This window comes from Strigops habroptila, chromosome 2 (genome assembly GCF_004027225.2).
Source record: "Strigops habroptila isolate Jane chromosome 2, bStrHab1.2.pri, whole genome shotgun sequence".
Lineage (NCBI taxonomy): Eukaryota > Metazoa > Chordata > Aves > Psittaciformes > Psittacidae > Strigops > Strigops habroptila.
In genome coordinates, this window is record NC_044278.2 from 37,121,953 (window position 1) to 37,140,777 (window position 18,825).

The window sequence follows — 18,825 nt, forward strand, 5'->3', positions numbered from 1 at the left end:
TCACTTATAATTAACTGTGCCACCTCCCAGCATTCATCCTTCTTCTGAGGCATCTAGCAAATCTTTACTGAGTACCACAAAAATATCTATAGTATGGACTATATTTTTAAGAACAATAGTAAAAAGGGTTACCTTATCCTTTTATCTTCAACCTTTTTCAGATACTCATCTCTCTTCAAAACTCCCAAGATTGTTTCTCTTTCATGTTCCAGCAAAAATGACAAATTGATGATCTCCAGGTGCTTTGTCATGGTTCTTCAACAGCCACTCTTTCAATGACTGCTTTGCCCAATCAATTCTTCTAATGTTTTGCTTGAATGAGTCCAAAGGCACGTTTGTGTCAGAGTTAGAAGATCCACACAGTCAAGAAGTATTTTGAAAAATGCTTCTTTAAGTTAACCAGGTGTTAAGATTGTATTGCTTTGCCTTCTAGCTATGCAAGAAATCAAGGTTTCTTCTTTGTTTCTTCTTCAAGAAAGCCAGTCATTTTCCTAATTACTGAATGCCCTTCTGTCCTGGCCAATGCTCACTGGCACACTGCAGGCCTTCAAACTGTTTTCACAAACAGCTGTAGAATCAACTTCCTGGCATAACTGTAGTTTGGAGCCACAAAACAGCTGGGTATATTTATTTCAAACCACCTGAAAGTAAAAAAAACAAACAAAATAAGTGTAGGTGATTTTTGACATTACCATCACAGTCTGATTTGAGAAAGGCTTAATCTAGTAATGTTTTGAAAGCCACCAAAGAATGGCTTGCAGACTATCAGGTTATCTTAGGGGCTACTTATATACCATGTTTTCTATGTTGTCATTTATTTACTTGCTCATGTTTTATTATTATGTTCCCACAAGGGCTCTGCAATTATCTTCCTACTGCAGTACATTTAAATGACTATATTCACCTTGTAATATTTCCATCCTAATAGTAATAAGCATGGGGGTGGTCAATGGAATGATTCTACTCATTTCCCTGAGATTACTTTAAGGGAGAGGTAAAATTAATGAGTGGAAGGGCTTCAGAGGACAGCACTGGAGGTAAGGCTCGCCTCAAAACAAGTATACACCTGCATCTCAGCAAGTCATCCATTACACTCACTTCACAGTCAATTCAGAGAAATAGGAACTTTCAAGGAGTGATTTATCCACTTACTGCAGACAATGAATTTTGGATGACATGTTCTAGAAATGCCCACTCCCTTCCAGAAAATACAGAAAGAACTTAGAGTGACTTATTAACATGCAGCCATGCAGAAGTAAGACAAATTTCACTTTTTTGAGTTTTGTGGGGTTTTTGTTTTGGTTTGGGTTGTTGGTTTTTGGTTTGGGGTGGGGTTTTGGGTTTATTTTTTTTTGGAGTGGTTTTTTGTTTGTTTGGGGTTTTTTTTGTTGTTGGGGGGCTGTTTGTTTTGTTTGGCCTTGGTGATTTTGTTTGTTTGAGTTTTGTTTTTGTTTTTTCATTTCTAAACAGAGAACAATTTCAAACAAAACCAGAAGAGACACCCTAGTCCATACTGGAGCTAAACTTGTAGTTAACTGGTTAGAATATCCAGTTAACTACAAGACAACAGTCTCCTATAAATAATCATAACACATCAAAAAAATGCATGGCCTCCAGGACACTTTGCCTTAAAAAAAAAAAAAAAAAAAAAAAGAGAAAAAAGCTGTGTACAGATGCACGTTTTACTTTGAAGCATACAAACAATATATACAGCATAAACACAAACACATTTATACACACAAAAATGTTTCCACATCACCATACATAAGCAAATACATGTGTGCATAGATAAGTGCTTATATGCTATAAAAGAATGCAGATTTATATTATGCATGCTGGAAGAACTAAAATAGCATTTAAGAAATTAATTTTTTTTTTAAATCAGTCCTTGCTTCCCTAGCTTTTGACAGTTTGGGAAGATTTTGACAAAGATAAATAGCATAGAGAATTGAAGGAATAACGTTCACAGTCTAAGACAACTACAAGACCAGTTATGCTTCGGTTTCCCTTCCCACCGATGTCTGAAGAAGCAAATACTGTTGCCAGTGGTATCAAATGAAATTCTTCTGTTGCTTTTCACCAGCTACTTCAGAATATGAGTTTTGAAATACCCCATTCTCCCAGTTACCTGTCTATTTATTAGTAAAGGATACAAATATCACAGCTGAAGTTCAAAGGAGATTTTTCCTCTCATTAGTCTTACATGAACATGGGAATTTCCTCTGGTATTTCATAACCTGTTTCAATTAATCTTTACATTTTTCAAATCAAGAAAAAAAATCATAAACTATACACAACTGGCATTTAAGTATTTTTATCTATTTTTTCTTTTTTTTTTTTTCCCCTAAGAAAACAGTAATATAAATCTTAATGTTGCTGCAATAGAGATCCAATTATCAGTGTCACTTTCATCAGGTAAGAAAATGGGACAGAAAAGTCATACACAAACTGAAAACATAAAAGTAGTCAATGCAAGGCAGAAATACAGGTCAGGATTGCCAGTTATGAGCTTATTATTATTGAAAATTGGGAAACAAACCACAGACTACTTCTGGCTAGATTTCTATATGAAGCATATAAAAGCCGAGTAATAAAAATACACGTGGAAAAAAATTACTTTGATTTTTTGCATTTATTTTAATAGGAAAAAAAAAAACCAAAACAAACCAAAACCAAACCACCCACAAAAGAAAAACAACAAGACGACTCAACCATTATGCTTATTCTTACATTCTTGAAAATAGTGTTTCTATTAATACCTTAATTACTGGTAAGCAAATGGAAGAAATCCAAGATGTGAATTATACTTTGTTACTATCAAGTAACTAGCTTCTTTCTTGCACTGCCTAGCAAAATGCTGGTGTACTTTCAACCTCAGATCCTAACATCAGTGAGCCATGAAGCATGGGGCTTCAGCATAAAACTCACAGACCCAAGTTCAGATGTCAGAGAATAAACTAACTTGCTTGGCTGGTCAAGGTGCACTGAATTTCTGCTCACAAGCTTTCCTTGCAGGAGTAGTGTAGGTGACACAGCAATATTCTGACAGGCATTTATTTTATAACTGAGACAAAAAAAGCCACGTTTTATTGAAAAATGGAAAACCAAGAGGCTAAGGGGAAAGAATGAGCAATATGATTAGAAATTTGGGACAACAGAAGTGTTAAAAAACGGTCTCTGCACCATTATTGTCCTGATGATGAACTACAGGTAACTAGGTTTCTTGCACAAAACCAATGCAGTGGTACAAGAAGCAGGCTGACAAGAGTGCTACTCTAGCTTTTAGGATGTGTTCTGGTATTGGGAATTCAGGGAAGAGAAATAACACTTCAAAGGATTAACTTGACATCTGGCCGTATTTTCTGAACTTTTTCTTCTAACTCTCAAGAGGTTATTACTCCTACCAGAATATGTGAAAGCCACAAAACTTCCCTTTAGCTAAGCATATCCCCTATCCTTCAATGTCCTGGAAGATTTTTCTCTCAATATAGGGAGACACATATGAAATTCAAAATTACTAATCTAACATACCATAATTGGGAATCCAGTTATTTCATTTGCCACCTGGAGCACAGGGTCAAACATTTAGACTCCAGGGCAGACTTAAACACTAGTAAGAGAATAAGGTCACAAACTGACCGATTACATGGACTTGAAATTTAAGAGAGTGCCATATACCCCTGTGCCAGATGTAAATCAGCTGAAAGATTATTCCATTAAGTTTCTTACAGCTTTCAACAGTGAATAAATCCTAAACCACAGAACATGCACCAGTGGCAGCAGAGGCAATACGTGCAGGCAGAAAGGAGGTAGGATCTAAATCCCACATGAATGAAGATCCTTCTGAGCCACAGATCAGCAGGCAGTCACATCAATCCGTGGCTATGCTCAGGAATAGGTGGGGAAGAGCTTGGGTTTAAGGGCCAGCACCAGAGGTGGTAACAAGAGGTTTGAAGGCATGAAGAGTGGAAGCATGCAAGAAGAGGCTGACAAAGGAAAGAATGGCAGAATTATTCTTACTGCCCACAAGCACAACCTGACATTGAACTGATCTCTAAGTTACCACTACCTTCTACGCCAGATGAGACTGGCTTAGAAACATCAGAGCAGACTCACTGGACAGTGATCTAGTCAACAAATTTCTGGTATCTCATGCTGACCTTTTGGGTGAACTATGTGAACCTTAAATAAAAGTTATTATAATCTTGTTTGTAAAGACATTAGAAACTACACTAGAGTTTGCAATATAGATAATAATGCAGAATATTGTTTACCAAATAGACAGGTAGACCCAAATTACACTCATCTTACATTAAGATGCTTGTAGTAAAATCTATTTTTACAGAAAGTCTATAATCAACTAAAGTTTTACAGTATTCACAATGGGGCTTATTGATTTATTTTTTACTGAACATACCTTGAAATAGATCCTTCAGTCCCATTTATCACAAAAATCTTGTGGATTTTATCACATAACAATGAGATTGACAATTATCAGAGGATACATTAATAATTTTACCTACTTATCTGTTCAACAACTCCATGTAGGTTAAAATATTTTCTGAATTAGCAAAAATATTTTCCTAAGGAGCTGGGATGGCAGCCTATTGAGTGATCTTATACTCAATATTAGCAAGACATAAAACCCACCAGTGACAGCTTAAAACCCAGCATCCTCAAAATTTCCCTTACTATTTTGGTGGGGGAACAGAGTCTCCAGCACAACACCAAGCACCCTGACAAAACAACTTTTGTGTGCAGCAACATATCTGATGCTGAAATAGCCCAGTTTTTCTGTCCACCAGCTACCCAACATACATGTACCAACCAGATAATTCACATTAAGATTTGGACCCACCTCACCTTCCAGAATGTCTTCTGCACTATGAAATTGCTACGCAAACATAATAGATATCCTAACCAGGCACTGACTAGCTGCTGAAGCTTCAGCAAATATCTCAAGAGAAGCTTGTATTTGTTCAGACAGGATTCCTTCTAAACACATTACACTTGTGACCTCTGCCTAGGTGATACTCTCTACCCCAAGCCAGCTGAAGCGCTAGCAGTAGTTAACTTTGCATAAGCCACGTTTTCCCAATTCTTAGATAATGTTACCTGTGCAAAGCTATCTTTTAGGACTGAAGATAGTGCAGGTACCTTTACCCTTCCTGAAGCAGATCTAATGAAAAATCCTTCACCCCTGCATCCTACTTCACTCCTGCCTGATTAGACAAATTCTGTGTTGAAACTCTGATAACACTGCCTTCATTCTAACATATGCTGGGACAAGAGGTACCTTACCATCCCCTACCTCCCAGCAGGAGACCATCTGGTTTAGCTCCTGTACCTTTCGGGATAAGTGGTGGGCATTTCTGTTATTCATGCAGCTGTTAAACAAAAAGCAGTTCCTGCTGGTCATAGCAAAACCAGCAGGAACAGTTGCTCTATAGAAAAGGAGACTAAAAAGTAATGAGACACTGTTTTTAACAAGCTACCACTTAAGACTTCCCTGTTTTAGACAACACATGATTAGAGAGGCCTGTATTTCACATTAAGATTTAATAGGAAAATTTGCTCTTTTTCTTTCCTGCCCTGTTTTTTGCTCTCTAAAAAGTCCAGAATAAATTAGCTGACAAAAGCTGAATTATGAACCAACCTAGGGTTTAAAAACAAAACCAGCCAGCCAGCTTTTAGAAAGTGACAATGCTCCTTTTAACAGACTTTCAATGTTTTATTAAGCAGCCCTGTGGCTGGTTAGGAAATGTAGTTGTTTTCATCCTAAACTGAGGGAAGATTTCACACAATAGAGCATTTGAGTGTGCTAAAATGCAAATTAGGACACATGATAAAATGAAAAGCCCCCTAAAAGAGCAGGCTGAGTTCTAATCTACATTCAGTATGTAGGTAAAGCATTAATTTCTTAAGTCAGAGTAAAGCAATGATATACTATTGGACTTGCAAAGGAAGCAGTAACAAAAGAGAAATGAATGAAGGGAAACAATCACAAGAGAGCGTGCAAGTGTGCTGCTTGAGTATGTTGTTGTTGTCTCTTATGGAAAGGAGTAGAACAACCGCCAATTGACACTATCCACATGCTTTTCCGACTTCTTTTATCCCTGTGGAAAGGGATTTCTAGAAGAGAGTCTTCCTCGCCAAAAATGCTATTGAGGGAAGATACATACAGTAGAAATAACAGACTCTTACTAGCACATGACAGCAAAATTAGATACAACCAAATAATAAGCTGCAGTTTATTTTGCAGTATACCTGCATCCACTGTACACAGGTACCTTGTCTATCCAGAGAGCATTTGCTCACCCTCTCAAGACAAAAGAATTACTTAAGGCTTGTTTAAACAAACCAACAACAACCAACAAAAAAAGTAGCATTTACAGGAGAAAAAGCATTACAGTTGGAAGAACGCGCCATTTATTTCTGCTGTTAGCACAGCTGCCTGTGACAATTAGTAATAGAGCACCCCCGAAATAATCTTTGTGAGGGATGTTAGTTAAGAGCTACAGGAAGCACAGTGAATCCGCTGCAATCAGTGACATTTGTACTTACCACAGGTGCAGTGACTACTACTCTCTCTGCCACATATATCTTCCCAAACCCAGAAAATCAACAGCTTCATCTGCCCCGCAAAATGCTTTCCCCTTACATCTCCCCAAACTCCTCAGGAAGGAGAAGCATCCTGCTCCCAAGAGACAGAGCTGAAAAGAAGCGAGATGAAGGGAGAGGAATTATCCTCTTCTCTTCAATGGCACTATTATCAAATTGCTTGATGCAAGAAATTACTCCCACCACCGAGCCATTATGTTTACTTAGCCAGAACCCCGTATGTGGAACAATTTAGTGACTCAGCAACAGAGGCAGCATTTTCCACGTGCACTGACTGCAGTGGTACAGGAAACACCTCATCACTTCACGTTGCTCGAGTCACAGAGCCTTCATCTACTGCTGGTGGGAAGCTCTTTGCCAGCAGAGAAATGTGGTCTGCATTACTCATATTTACTAGCACAGGTATATCTGGGACAGGTACAAACAGCGTTTCCGTGCTGGTAAAGAAATTCCTACTAATGGTAGCCAAATGCAGCATAGTGTGGTAGACTGTAATTGACTTTTGTTACATGAGAAGCTGGGATGTATCATCTCTTGAAAAGGAACCAGCCACTGCCCTAACCAAAGCTGCGTGAGGCACAAAGCCAAGTTGGAAACTCAGCAGGAGCAGGATTGGTGGCACTGCTGCCTCTTACACATGCTTCAGGAGGCCACAGCTCCCACCTCCCAAGCTCAGTGCTGGCACTGTGTATCACAACGTACTGAATCTGGATCCAACCCACCCAGCATTGACACTCAAATGAAAAGTGCCACATTTCATACACGCACTGCTTAAAACACACAAATCCTGAGCATTCTGAGTTCATTCACAAGGGGGTCTGAAATAAAATTCAGAACTCAGATGGCATCACTAGGTAGCCACCAAAACACGGTCTGTGTTCACAGTTACTATTTCTGAGGCCCACAGCTGTACACAGACATACGATAGGGGAAGGAAGGGAAGGACTGCTAACATTAAGACTAATAAAATGCCAGAAAGACATACAAATGTTCTTTTCATACCAAGAACCTCTGATAAACGTAAAGCTTACCATGCTGAGAGTGTAATGGCCAACTTGCCTCTCTTCCTGTTTTAACTTAAGCATACTGCTTGCAGAATGCCATATAGAGGAGCAAGAAAAACCAGCTTCACTTCTCAAGGATATGTTTGCAGAGGGCACACGCCCAGGTAAGCAAACTAAGTACCAGCAGGTACTGAGGCACCAGGAAATGCTTGTTGCACAAAATGAATAAATTTGCAAGGTAGAGTAACTCAAGACACTGAAATCAAGTGGCAAGAAAACCAAACCAAATTTGTTGAATGTGACCTCAGTCAATGGCACATGGGTTAGACTTAGAGCTCTACCCAGTATTACAATGCAAATAGTAAGCAGATTCTTTGACTAAGAGCAAAATTCAAAGATCTATAGATATAAGAAGCTAGAAGATTTATGAACTGGCAAGTCATGTACTGCATTAAAGAAAGGGTCATGTATGAGCGGAAGCAACATTGTTTGGAAAGATATTAAAAGCACAGAATACCATCATACAAATTTGTATCAGTGCACTGAAACAAATACAGGCTGAGAAAAAAAGATGAAACTGATTCTTGAGGTCTACCCCTCTGTAAGTCACATAGTATAAGAGTGTTTGACTTTGTAGTAAACAGAAAAACTCAGATTCATTAATCAAACAAAACAAATGGATTCAGAAGCAGTTCATTTTTTAGGTCAGGCACAATTCCAGCTTTCTGGTAACATCTTGGCAAAGCTGCCATATACTTTAGGACTCCAGATCTCCCTCCAACCACAGTCAATGACTGCAAGCTGTATCCAGTTTCTAGAACTAGTGTAATAATGTTTCAAAACCAAAATCCTAAGTGTTTAAAGACTAAAGCAATACTGTTAAAGCTCAGTAAGTCTATGAAGTATTCCACCTTACTGTGTAAGAAAGCAGTAAATTAACATGCCTGATTATACAAATAAGAGAGCAAAGACTAAGCACAGCACTGCCGGTCCAAGCATTCATTGGACCATGCTCCTACTACAGATCTCCCTCTGCTTGTTTTTAAGCCCTTACAAAAGTCTTCAAGTAACATGAGAAAGTATTTTTTATAAAAATAACCATTATATTTTCTGTTTCCTTGCTGTAGAATCTTAGGCTCACACAGCTGTCCAAACGGTTGGGCTACATACCACATGCAACACGGGACAGCATTGCCCAGTGAAAAACTACTTTGCTACCCCAACAACCTGGCTGGGAGAAAGGCAGCATGCATGCAGGCAGGGGAGCAAGTGCAGAACAGACCAGAGACAGTGAGTACACTAGACGGTGTTCACTTGTGAACACAAGCCCACACTCCCCAGAGAGCCTACAAAACAATGAAATGAGAGAATTTAACCCCTTAAGCGATGCTTTCAAATAAACAAATATCTAATAATCTTCTCTATATTAACTGCTTTACTTAATATACTTACAAGAGGGATGCAGAGAACGGGAAGAATGACAAAACAGGGTCGCAACCTTTTTCTTTCATTTTACTCATCATTAAGTAAACATGGTTCACTTTCCTGGCTGAGTATTTAAAAATGATACCTCCCAAGAACAGAAATAAAATTCAATGCATCACCTTGCAATATTAAACAAACCAATCAGATCCAAACCAAAGAATGAAGGAAGGAAAAAATATTTTTGCCATTGTTAAGCAAATAACATCTGTGCAATGTTAAATCATCCACAAAAATATGACTTAGGGCTAGAGTCATCTCAATTTTATTGCTTAGTCACAGTGTGTATGAAGGCAATATTCATTCAGCACTGAACTTGCCTTAATACATTTAAGTTACTCCATGTGTCTTTATGTGATGAAATGGAAAGAAAAGCAGTGAATGGACACCTAGAGTAGAACAGATTGTAAACCAAGTTGTAATAATCACGTTACTTACATTTTGTTTGATAGCTGGATAAATTATGAACTTAACCAAGACTCACAGTTATGAAATTTAACCAAGACTAGTTGAAGAAAGTTTATCAACTGTTTACTTTTAAAACTTTGTAGCACCCTTTCCGTACACTACTATAGGCATGGCATTTAATAGCAACAAATCACTTCTTGATATTGAGTTCCCTTAGAAAAAGAAAGCAAGTGCAATGCCAGTAAGTTTCCTAACCTTTCTTTCTAACCAGTAGCATTTCTTACAATTATCAACACAGCAAGTTTAGAAGTTAAATTAATATGTATTATGTTATGACATGATTGCATTTGACAACAAGATGCATGGGAAGGGAATGCACTAGCATAGCCAGGACATCTGAAAGCCACTATCATCTCTGCTTGCTGGTCAGCAACAGCTCCATGATCTCATCACAACCTATCTCCATTCTCCTTAAACACCCTGCCTTCTGTTCACTGGGACTTGAGGCTGCTGTAAGCAGCAATCACCATGTGTAACTGCGTGCAAGATCCTTGGGGCTGTGGTCTGTACTGCAGCACTATTACAGGAAGCTTCGTCTGACACCGAGTAGAAAATGCATGATAAAACAAGAGGATTATAATCATACATTATATGGCTTCTCTCTATAGAGGTGTGAAAAACCTTTAGGAGATTCATCTGCCCAGGGTGGGAGGTGAGGGTGGGAGAGAGATGCTGAACTAGATGACCTTTAAAGGTCCCTTCCAACCCGAACCATCCTATGATTCTACTCTATGATCTCTCTGATCTCTTTTTCTTTAGTTTGACCTAGTATCCCAGACCTAATCTATAAGCAACAAAGAGTAATTGGCATTTCTAGGGCATGACTCACCTCATCTTCATTTAAAGATGATGAGAATCTTAAGAAGAATTTAAAAAGGTCAGAGGAATCCTTGTCTAGTAGCATCCATTTCTCTCCACTGACTTTGAAAGGGATGCAGCATGACTACCTCAAATGCAGGCGTACAAAACATGTGAGCAAATGCATTCTGATTCTCATTTGCAGTATAAAATGAGCTTTTCAGAAGGACACTTGTCCAGAAACCTACCAGAGGATATAAACAATCAGAAAGCAGGATGAGCTTGGAGTGCTGCCTTGTTTTGTTTTTCATTAAATAAAATGCTACAATGCTTTTCTATACAAACAGCAAATAAAGCTAATGGATTACTTCAGTCTTGCCATGAAATGCATCAGTGTGTTGTCCCAGTGTGTCTACCTCAAAATGAACATGCTGGGAAGCCTGCATCTGTTAGCATATCAGTTTCCAAAATTCCTATGGCAGGCAAGGAAAAAAACAACAAAAATCACTCCACACAAAAATCTAGTTAGAAAATGCGATTTCACTTTCACAGGTCATGCTGCTGTCTGTCTGAAAACTGGGTTGTGCATCAGCTGTCAGAGTGCTGAGGATCACTTTCAGTGGGGCAGAGGAGGTAAAAGTGTATGTGGATGCTTCCCTCTGATTCCCCAGGTGAGATTTGTAACATAAATGTCCAAGACAGTGGGGAGAGCCATGCATATCATCTATGACTGAGGACCAGAACTTACATCAGCAAGAAAAGAACTGCATGCTGCTGTCCGATCTTCTAGGACCCCACTGAATCCAATGAGGAACTCTGCAAAAGCCTACATATACTGCTTGACAAGCAGCATCCTTTTTTGTACGCTGTATAACAAGCAAAGAACAACAACAGATTCCCCAAAAAATACTGTTCATGATATGAAGGGAACATCTGGGATGGGTTTCTTTGCCATTTTAAAGATCTTTGCCCTCATCGCACAGCCCATCCAGTGCCTCACATGTATCTCTCCTGAGAAAAGGAAACAGAGCTGGAGTTGCCAATGCTCAACAGACTGTCTGGCTTCAGTCTAGTTTGCATAAAAAGCAACAGCAAAGATCTGGCAGTACAGTGTACAACAGTGGCTAGCAAGCAGCAGCCAGGCACAGGGCTGGAGGAGTGAAGTTCAAAGCTGCACAATGCATCACTGCATAGAAAGTGCCCCAAACTAGAAGGAAGCAGATGTAACTGCTAAAGATGACTTTATAGGACATGACAGAAGATAGAGATTTCCACTGCAGAAATACCTTATGAAACCTGAGGCCTCAACCAGTCTTTGTTAGCAATCTGAATTTTTCAAATACAAAGGCTACCTAATGTACACTGTACTATGACACTTGATGCTAACTATAAGAAAAGGATGACTAGCTTTCTCATCTATCCTTCTGGCCATGACCTGTCAAGGCAATTTCATAATATAATACTAGTAGGTGCTCAACAAACAGCAGGAGGACACAGAAGCCCTCAAGAAGCAGCTCCTACTCCAACACAGACAAACCTGTAATAATTTCCCTTCACTTCAGCTGAACTTTGCTACCATACTTGAATCCCATCTCTCTCTCTTTCCATGCAGATGTGTAATTCCAGTGGCACTAGAAGCAAACAAGTTCAAGAACCTGGAAGACGGCTTCCAGACCCACTTTCTAGCCATCATAGAGGTACTCTTCTAAGGTTTGAGAAGAACAAGTGTTGGGCACAGGCAACATATTAATGAGACACTAGCTTTTAAGTGAAATTGCAAAAGAGAAGTTATTCAGAAGAAAGACTGCTCAGAGCTGCACTCACAGGATATTAATCATAATTTGACCTTTCTGTAGTAGCTTCCTGCCTCCTTTTGGCCAAGATTTACTCCAGCAATCTGCTGGAGTGCTTTGGCCTTTTGATTGCACTTGCAATACAGTTTATGCCACTTGAAACAATATCAAAATGCATCACTACGTGCAGCTCACACTACTCACAGACCTGGGTTTCAGATGGAAAGCATAGTTAATGCACACTTCCAGTAGGATGTCCATGAAAGATCTCTCAGAGAGGGGCAAGTCCTCTCTGGGATGGTCCAGTTCACACAGTAGAGGCATGGAGGGGATGGTGGTTCCATGCCCTCACCTGGAGAGCATGTCTCTCCAAGATGATGGGGACATAGTCGGGACATGGTAATTGTAGTATCTCTTACCACTGCTGCTGTCTCTTGCTAACCTACAGCAATCAGCCCATCACGACCTGACCTATAAAGCCAAGATCCTAATTTACCAATACAGGCTTTAGAAGCTAAGGATACTTGGAATTGTGGAAGCCTGGTTAATAATTTATCAGTATAATAGAGTTACACTTTTTCCAGTGACAAAATGCTAGATAACAATGTTCCTTGGTTAAGCATTTCTCCTTACATATCACGTGCAGCAACTATAGTTTAATAAATGCCCTCAGGGAGTCTACAGGAGTGATAAGAACAGCTTTAGCTTGGGACTATTGAAAGGTTAATAAGATTTATCTATTCAATCACTGACTCAGAGCAGAGAGCTTTGGGATAGGTTTTATTTTCTCCACATTTACTAGTATATCAGCTTGCTGTTGCACAAAGCTCATGCTCTTCAGCCTAGCAGGCATGCTCAAAAGGATTCACGCATGCACCTTGTCTGGGGCAGACTACCTTATCTTCGAAGAAAATCTGGAAAAAATGCCTCCCCAGTCCATTGGTATTGAAACACCACTCACCAATAAACCTTTTCATTTACAGACTATTGAGTACTGGTAACTGTTTGGATCTCCTTAGAAACTGCAGAGGAAGAACCTGTCAGAACTGGAAGCCTGTTGTTTTATGACAGAAGAACAGACATCCCCAATTTTAAAAAAGTGCATGATTTTGACTCTATCTACATCTTTATCCTATCCTTTATCATTATTGCAAATCAGCATGCTCACACATTTTTTCCTCTTTTATTTAAAGTCTCTAATCTTTCCAGAAACCAGAATAAATAAATGCAAACAAAAGAGATCTTGACAACAAACACTCTCTGATCATCCTAAGTTAATGTTCTATAGTAACTCACATCAGTACTATTCTAACCCTCAGCAACTAGGCTTGCCCGTGTGCACAAAACCCCTAGGCAATTGTAGCTATATTGTGAATGTTACTCCTGGGATTCTTCAAGAAACAAAACAAAACCCCATAACCCATGAAGTCTTATGCACAGCCTTTAATACTACACCAGACTTTCAACTGCGTTAACGCCTTAAAAACGTGTCAATTGTCATTTGTCGATATGAGAAAGATTTAAAACTACACAACCACAAATGTTATTTTCCACAGGACTAACTCCTGTTGTATTCAAGACACAGGAAAGGTAATAGCGAGGCAGCTGCCCAAAACTCCTTCCAAGTTTCACCACTCAGCATATATCCCATGCCTCAGATGGAAGAACTTTCTAATTGAACTCAGTATTGTTTAGCAGCCCGTTTGATCGCACAACTCTGCAGTGCAGCTATGCCAGTCCATAGGTCAAACACAGTATGAATTCAAACATTCGCAGAGACTCCACAGGATGCAGAGCTTTTTCCATATAACATCCCCAGTAAGGTTTCCTTTCATAAGGAAGTATGTGGTGTTCAAGCAGGGAACACCATTCTGTTAAACAACAACAAAATTTTAAGCTTTCCTTGAATCTAATTAGAGCTTGGGCAGTTTTTTTGGTGCATAGCAGAGGTAAGAGAAAAGAGGTGCAGGTTGCAACGTATTTTCCTATGAAAAGTATCAATCTTTGGAGCATTGAATTTTATGACCAAGACATGATAAACTAACTTTCATATATTTTGAGTATATTATGCAGTAAATTTGTTAAACTAATGAACAGATACACTTAAACTTTAATTACAGTAATGATGATTAATCTGTGGAAAGTGAGTGGATGGTCCATCTCTGCTATATGGACCATATATATATATACTGCGCTGCTAGCAGTACACCAAAGGGCTGAGTGCATGAAGATACTGAAGTTCAAGCAGCTGCAAAAATAAATGAAAAACCTTGCAGGGCTGGTGTGCATGCAGAGTGGCAGTGATATATTTTTACTTTTTTCTTGCTACAATAGGATTTGAATGTCCCGCTGCTGCATTGGGCTATGGGTAATACAGAAACCTTAGGGAACAATGTTTTTTAATTTCACATGTATTGGTACAAAAAGTTATCTCAAGATGCACTCCATTATGTTCATGAAAATCCAAACTGCAGTTAAGCCTCGTATGGAAGGCTTATGCACTCACAATTCTTCCAGTATCACTTGAAAAAAATCACATTTTCTGCATACAGCTTGAATGCAAATGCAATATGAACTCCCACAAAAAGGAATTAAGTTGCTTCTTTATAGCCATGACCTAATTTCTCAACAGCAGCAATCTTTTTTGAGAAGGATTTTACCATCAGAGATACAGATCTGTCAAATCTCATCTATAAGATTCATTCAACTCCCACCTTAGGCTCCCTTATTATTATGTCTCCTTCACAGCAACACAAGTGCTTTCCCCCAGTTTGGGAACTTGCATGAACAAACACAGCTGGTCAGTTCATCACACACCCGGCAGATGAGATAATAGGGGAGGATAAAAAACTATTGAGCTGCACCACAACTTAGCATCTCTCCTGGTCTTAACCCACTAGGAAGCCCAATACCCAGGTGTAGTTTCCTTGTGCAAATCCAATACTTCCAAATTACTTGGTGTGCACAAGAAGCATCATCCCATGGCTCAAGGTAGAGGTATGTGTTCCTGTGACATGATAACAGACAAGCCTCCACATCAGAAGAGAAAGAGAGGTTTGGAGGTAGCCTGGGCCAAAGACACCTTGCCCACATGTGAGCAAAATTTGATTTGCTTCACCAGGCCAAACTAGTATCTCACTGGTATTGTAGGCAGATCAAGGAGAGGCTGTCTCTCTCTAATCACCGTGGAGCAGGTTGGGAGATGGTATCACCCATGGGATTTTTGTCAAAGTACAAGATTGATAAAGACTTGCTAGAGGTACTAAATACATAAAGACAGAAATTTCCCTAGGGTCAAATTTGGGCTGATATGGGGAATGGGAAGAAAAACAAAACAAAAAAAAAAAAGCCACAAAATAAAATAAATACAAAATGAAAACACCCTATATGCAAGACATACTGGGCAACCTGATCTGTAAGAATTGCTGGTTATGCCACTTATAATACATCAAAATTAACTAGCTCCATCCAAAATTGTTTTGTTACAATAGTTAGATAAAAACAAATTAACTAATTCTCACCCTTACCACAAGGGAGTGTCTTTCAAGACTTCACCATAAATATCTGTGTCACCCCTGAAGCAACGAAGTTTACGTTTCTGGAATAGCTGAAACTATTTGCTTTGCAAAAAGAAGTAACACTACACATCAAAACAAATAACTCATGTGATGACTTCTTGTCCAAGCCAATACTGTCAACATTTTAAAAGTTAATTGAATGGGTGGATTTAGAGAGCAAGGCACTGAAAGCTAAGACTAATACGCTGGAGTATCAATATAGAAACAACTCCATTCAGGAGATTTCACAAAATTTAGAAAGCTCGCTTTGATTTTTAGACTTCTATCAGGTCTATTAATTGCCATAGTCCAGACACAAACTTAACTGAGGAAGCATGGGGCACTGGTTCCATTTAGTTATGGAGAATCATGGGGAGGAAAATGAAGCTATTACTCAGTATTTGCCTCATTCCTTCTGTTCCTTCATAGTCAGAAACACCAGCCTCATTGGACCTTTTTTTTTTTTTTTTTGACCTAATGTGTGTGCTCTTATGCTTTGTTTTCAGTGAACATGAAAACTGCACCAGCGCAGGTCATGAAACCTCATTGCAAAATATCATGGTCAACAATTGTCAGCCTTAAATGCTATTCTGCTGTTTTCAGTTTGGCTGACTGCTCTCCTTCAGTAAGTGCATAAACTGCCTTCTTTTTTTGGGGTCACAACTTCCTCTCCCCTCCATGAAGTCTCCAGACACATACATACTTGCAGTCTTTTAGTGCAGGGAAGGTGTAACAGTATTTTGGTGAAGTAGTCACTCTGTCCTTAGTGCTATACGAGAAGAGTGAAGAGCTTCTGCACCGGGGGCTGGAAAAGGGACTTTAAGGGTGAAATAATTAGAACTGTGAAAAACTATCTGGTTTTGCTAGAGCTTCAGGCAATTAATTTCTTTGCGTTTCAGCTATTGTGACTGGAACAATCATTCTATTGAAACTTGCTCTAGAATAAAACCTACTCAAACCCATTCAATATAGATTTTGTTCCAATGCAAAACTACCAGAAACCTTGGAAAGCCTTTGATTTTCAAGCTTGTCATTAAAATCTGCCTCCATGAACATGTGCAAATCTCTGTTTCACATGAACTGAGTGTTCATAGAAGACTGAGAACTACCAGCCTTCAGTTCTGCTGCCAGCCTCCAGCAGATTTCCAGATGCACAGGGGTGTGCATATAAGAGTGAGTGCCCACGTGCGTGAGGAAATTAACCATATAAACTTGTGTCTGGAAGGACACTAAAAGGGATCCCCCATCCACTGTACCAGGCATAATTCTTCACAAGAACAAAGGCCCCAGTTTAAACTGCTTTACATACAGGGATCCAGCTCTTCTGGTAATATAAACAGATACAGCTCTGTTGAAGGAAAAAGAATTGTCTTCATATTGTTCCGTTGGGTTCAGTTTGGTTCAGCTGCATTCTCAGTTTCCCTCAAACTCAACATTTCAATGCAATGTTTTGTTACAACGGCTAGAGGGGAAAAAAAGGGTTTGGAGTAGCCAGAGATTTGCAATAAACCGGCACAATCACTAGGCACATTAAAGCATACTCTTCCTCTGCCAGCATCCCTGGGCACCTTTTCAGCGAAAAAGCATAGTTGATAGAACTTCCGTTTATTTCTAGAGAATCTTGGACATCGAGTACTGGACAGCATTTTATTATCATGATCATTACTGCTCAACTGCTTCTATACATTGTCTCATGCTGATCTTCCATTTACATTTCTTTATATGATAGGCTTTCAGTTGAAGAAGTCAGCCTCTACTACTGAAAATCATACTGTTACAATGCAACAAAACCTACAGGCAGAAAGCCAATATTGTACTGTGCTGTGCATTTATGAATCAACATCTTCAAACCCCAGCAGGTATTAACCAGAGGTGCAGCAGTAATAAGTCAGGTGGATCAACACTGTGGAATCCCTTAAATAATAATAGAAAAGTTGTAATGTATTAATAGCCAATGCAAAGAATATGGTCATGGTCCCTTAATTTAAGGATGCATAAATTTTGTAACAGTAACTGGCATCTGGCTAATTCAGAAACATTTGCTTGAATGCTGACTCTGAGCAACTGAAAGACTCTCCTTGATTTTAGGGAGCCATGCACTCAGCCCATTTTCTTTTTACAGTATCCATATACACCAGTAAACAAAGAATATCGTACCACTGGGAGGACACTTTAATATTGGAAGTATTTTCCAGTACTATTTTAAAATATTCTTTCAAAACAGCAAGCTTCTCTCTATTCTGTGTAGCTTTTATAATGAACCACAAGCTGCGTAGGCATACGAGGTCCTTCAAAACTAAACAAATGCAGTGGAAGGCAAAAAGAAATTCTTTCTAAACCCCAAAACGCAGACTGTTAATTGTCATTGGCCTCCTGCTTATTCCGTCCTGCCCCTTGAGGCGTGATATTACATAATCCTTCTGCTGCTACTCTTTTTAGTTAAACATTGCTATTTAGGTTAGTATCACATTAAAGGAAAACACTTTACAATCCTACAAAAGGATGCCAGAATCATTTACCCCCAGGAACACAAATGTAACACTTTTAAGACTTCATATATGTATTTTTAGGGCTTTCCTTCCCAAAATGCTGTCTAAGAATGTGCTTACAATGCTGAAAGAAGAACATCTTGCTATGTATTTTATCCTTTATGATTTACAGGTCTTTTCTTCCGCAACACAAACAAACAAACAAAAAAGTAGGAAGATAACAATGGGGCACCTTACACTGACAGCAAGGCTCAAGAATATTTGCAGTAATGGAAAGAAAGCTTTCAGCCTTCTCTCAATTTATGCATTAAGAGCTGAGCATTGCTTCATTGCCATCCTCAAGCATAACTGTCTGAAGTCATTTGCATAATTATCTAACAAAAAATTCTGTTTGTGAATCAACTTGAGTTTTCTAGGCATATGTACATATACGTATTATTTTTTCTTGGATAAAGCTACAGCTTTCACACTATACAGGCTACAGTTAAACTCTGATGTTGAACTTCTGATTGTCTTTTATTGTCTTGACCCATTTCATGCTTGCGTTCTCTTCCCTCTGAAGTCAAAGTGATATGACTCAGCCGCCTGAGGGCATGCAATAGACCCCAGCGTG

General features: G+C 39.0%; 1 protein-coding gene across 10 annotated transcripts in view; it reads right to left on the bottom strand.

The window, feature by feature from the left end:
- SYTL5 (synaptotagmin like 5) overlaps positions 1-18,825 on the bottom strand; it is a 105,599-nt gene that overhangs the window by 76,902 nt on the left and 9,872 nt on the right. For 8 of the 10 annotated variants that reach the window (XM_030476790.1, XM_030476794.1, XM_030476796.1 and 5 more), the window contains exon 3: positions 133-641. In XM_030476790.1, the coding sequence (XP_030332650.1) occupies positions 133-251 (119 nt within the window). In that variant the 5' untranslated portion in view covers positions 252-641. Of the gene's footprint in view, positions 1-132; positions 642-18,825 lie in introns of those variants that run through there. The other 2 variants (XM_030476795.1, XM_030476797.1) reach the window with 1 other exon arrangement.